Source organism: Montipora foliosa, chromosome 1, assembly GCF_036669935.1.
Source record: "Montipora foliosa isolate CH-2021 chromosome 1, ASM3666993v2, whole genome shotgun sequence".
Classification (NCBI taxonomy): Eukaryota; Metazoa; Cnidaria; class Anthozoa; order Scleractinia; family Acroporidae; genus Montipora; species Montipora foliosa.
This window is the reverse complement of record NC_090869.1, coordinates 73058416-73060915: the sequence shown is the minus strand read 5'-3', so window position 1 is coordinate 73060915 and position 2500 is coordinate 73058416. Positions and strand designations below refer to the sequence as shown.

The following is a 2500-nucleotide window of genomic DNA, read 5'->3' as shown; positions in this document are numbered from 1 at the left end:
GATTCACGGCCGTTTCCATCTCAGACTGGAAACTTTCTGATGTACTTCTTCCACGCTTGGTTTGTCCTTGAAGAGTACCACTTAGAGCAATCCCTTGGAATGTTTGAGTGCTTTCGATCATCTTCTTGAACTTGGTAAGGTAACCATCTGGCTCAGGACGATTTTTGAGGCACTCCACGCGTGTCATTGTTTCCTTAAGATGCGACACTGCTGTTGGGAGGATGATGTCGTTTCGCTGCATTTGAAGACTTAAACGACTTAGAATGGAAAATAGATCTGCTAAGAAATGACAGAATGCAACAAAATGGATGTTTTTCATCTCTACAGAGACATGTTGCGCTCGTCCCTTGATGTCAGCATTTTTTGAGTTGACACTTAAGTCTTCCATATGCATTAACACGGCGGCATACTGACCAGTAGCAGAAGCAGAGGTGCGGCCAACAAACACTTTAAGGGCACGGCTGACGTGAGGAAGCCAACGAGTGCCTTTCACTTGTGTGGGTTTGAGGATGTTCGTTTCCAATTCTTCAGCGATGGACTTCAATTCTCTTACACTCTTCGGACTGTAATGGTAGGTCTTCCAAATCAGGTGAAGGATATTGTAGACAGTGTCTACAGACTTGCAGCTTTTCTGCAGCTCGATCAGGGCTAGTTCTAGTCGGTGAGGAAGGCAGTGGAAATCCACGAGGTAGGGAACTTCTTTTCTTAACAGTGCTGCAAGCCCGCTCTTCTTGCCCAGGTTCACAGAAGCACCATCGGCACCAAAAGCCAGTATTTTTTTACTCCAGTTCTCCACCCCTGCCTCTTCAAATGTAGCGCTAACGGTCTTCTTGAGTCCTAAAACAAATTTTTGAAAACAGTTTAAACCCCACTCTGTGCTTCTAATTATAGAAAAAAACATATCAAGTATAAAAATTTCAAAAGGTTCGTACTTATGACAAGAAGCTACTTTGTTTTAGAATCTCTAAGTCTTACTGTTAAATACTGCAAGTAATCCTAACAAAGTCATGGTCAGTCATAGCATAAATTAACGGGGATTCCCCCCCCCCCCCCTTTTTTTCTGTACGAACCTCGCATGATTTTGTTTGAACAAAATATATCGGATGCTGCAGTGATTTAATGGAAGGTTGTGATATTTTTGCTTACCTTCTGCGTGCGCATGCTCCACAGCTTTATGACCAATCAATCTATTAGTGGGGCGACCATCTTGAACAAATCGGCAGAACACAGTTTCGTTCTCAATCCCTCCAGCATCTGTTGCACCATCTGCCATCACACTTATGTAGTTCTTTTTGGCAATTTCAGCAGCAAGATCTTCTTTAGCAAGTTTACCGATGACAGAAATCATTTGAGCGCAAGCCCTATCGTTTGCGTAGGTGGATGTTAACTGTATGCCATTTTTCTTCTGCAGATCAATAAGCCCGTTAAACTTGCTAAACGGCAGTTCCTCCTTGGCAATGAAGTATGCGGTCGTCATTTTCACGGCAACTTCCTTGCGCTCCCGTTCTTCCAAATCTTTCTTTCCTTTCGAGAAACTTTGAGCAAGGACACTTTCTCGAACTGGCTTCTGCCTTGCCAGGACTGCATTTTGGGCGCGCATGTGAGCATTACTTGAGGCATGTTTTTGCATAGTCTCTTTTTTGGTCGACTTGCATCCGGTAATGAATTGATTGTTACCTGCTACCTCTGGAGCACTACAGCAGACACCACAGCGAAATGTGTCATCCTCGTCTGAAATCGTCAACCAGGGGAACTCATCTTTCCATTTCAATATAATCTTCTGCTTTGAAGAACTTGTTGACTTTTTAGCCTCAGGCTCTGTTGTGTTTTCAAGACCAGTTGCTGCTGCTGTCCGTTTAGGAAACTTTCCTGAGGTAGATGTAGCAGTGGCACTACTAGCCTTCGGTTTCAGAAACGAAAACAGAGTCCCCTGCTGCTTTGCCTTCTGGGTGACACCAGCGTTGGAAGGAGAGCTTTGTAGATTCTCATCAGTTGATGTCCCAAAGACTATTGGAACAAAGTGGTTAGGCTGGTACCATGCTCCTGGTCGTGAATCTAAGTTCGCATCCCTCGACCACAGGATATTTATTGGTTCATTCGTAACCTTCAAAGAGATCTCCGATGGGCATCGCCTTGGCTGGAGTTCTCGATGCATCAAAGGGCGGTACCGAAAACCAACATTGGGATATATAGAGCGTATCGGAGTTGACATAACCGAGGAAAGACCCATAAAATGCACGAGGGAAGACCACTCTCCCTTTTCACAAGCGACAAAAGCCTCTTCTTTGACAGCTTCCATTTTGTTCTGTGATGCTGTGTATCTCTGTTCACCTCTCGGTGTTAGTGCAACTGAGAACAAAACATCCTCGGCAAGTTCAGGGCTACATCTTGAAGTTTCACTAAACACCTCGTGGTCAGCGTAAAATTTGGTGTTAAAATACAATTCTCCGGCCACCAGAAGGCGCAACAAGATGGTATGGTCTTCATGGCCGAAAAGAAC

The 2500-nt window shown here is 44.5% G+C and overlaps 2 protein-coding genes across 2 annotated transcripts in view; both read right to left on the bottom strand.

Annotated features, from left to right (window-relative positions):
• Nucleotides 1–1054, bottom strand: part of LOC137981037 (zinc finger protein 862-like) — a 3109-nt gene extending 2055 nt beyond the window's left edge. The window contains exon 1 of the mRNA XM_068828409.1: nt 1–1054. This exon is cut by the window's left edge and continues 2055 nt beyond it. Within this exon, the coding sequence (XP_068684510.1) occupies nt 1–901 (901 nt within the window). The 5' untranslated portion in view covers nt 902–1054.
• The window catches only part of LOC137973873 (uncharacterized), a 62931-nt gene that overhangs the window by 36407 nt on the left and 24024 nt on the right, over nt 1–2500 (bottom strand). The window lies entirely within an intron of this gene.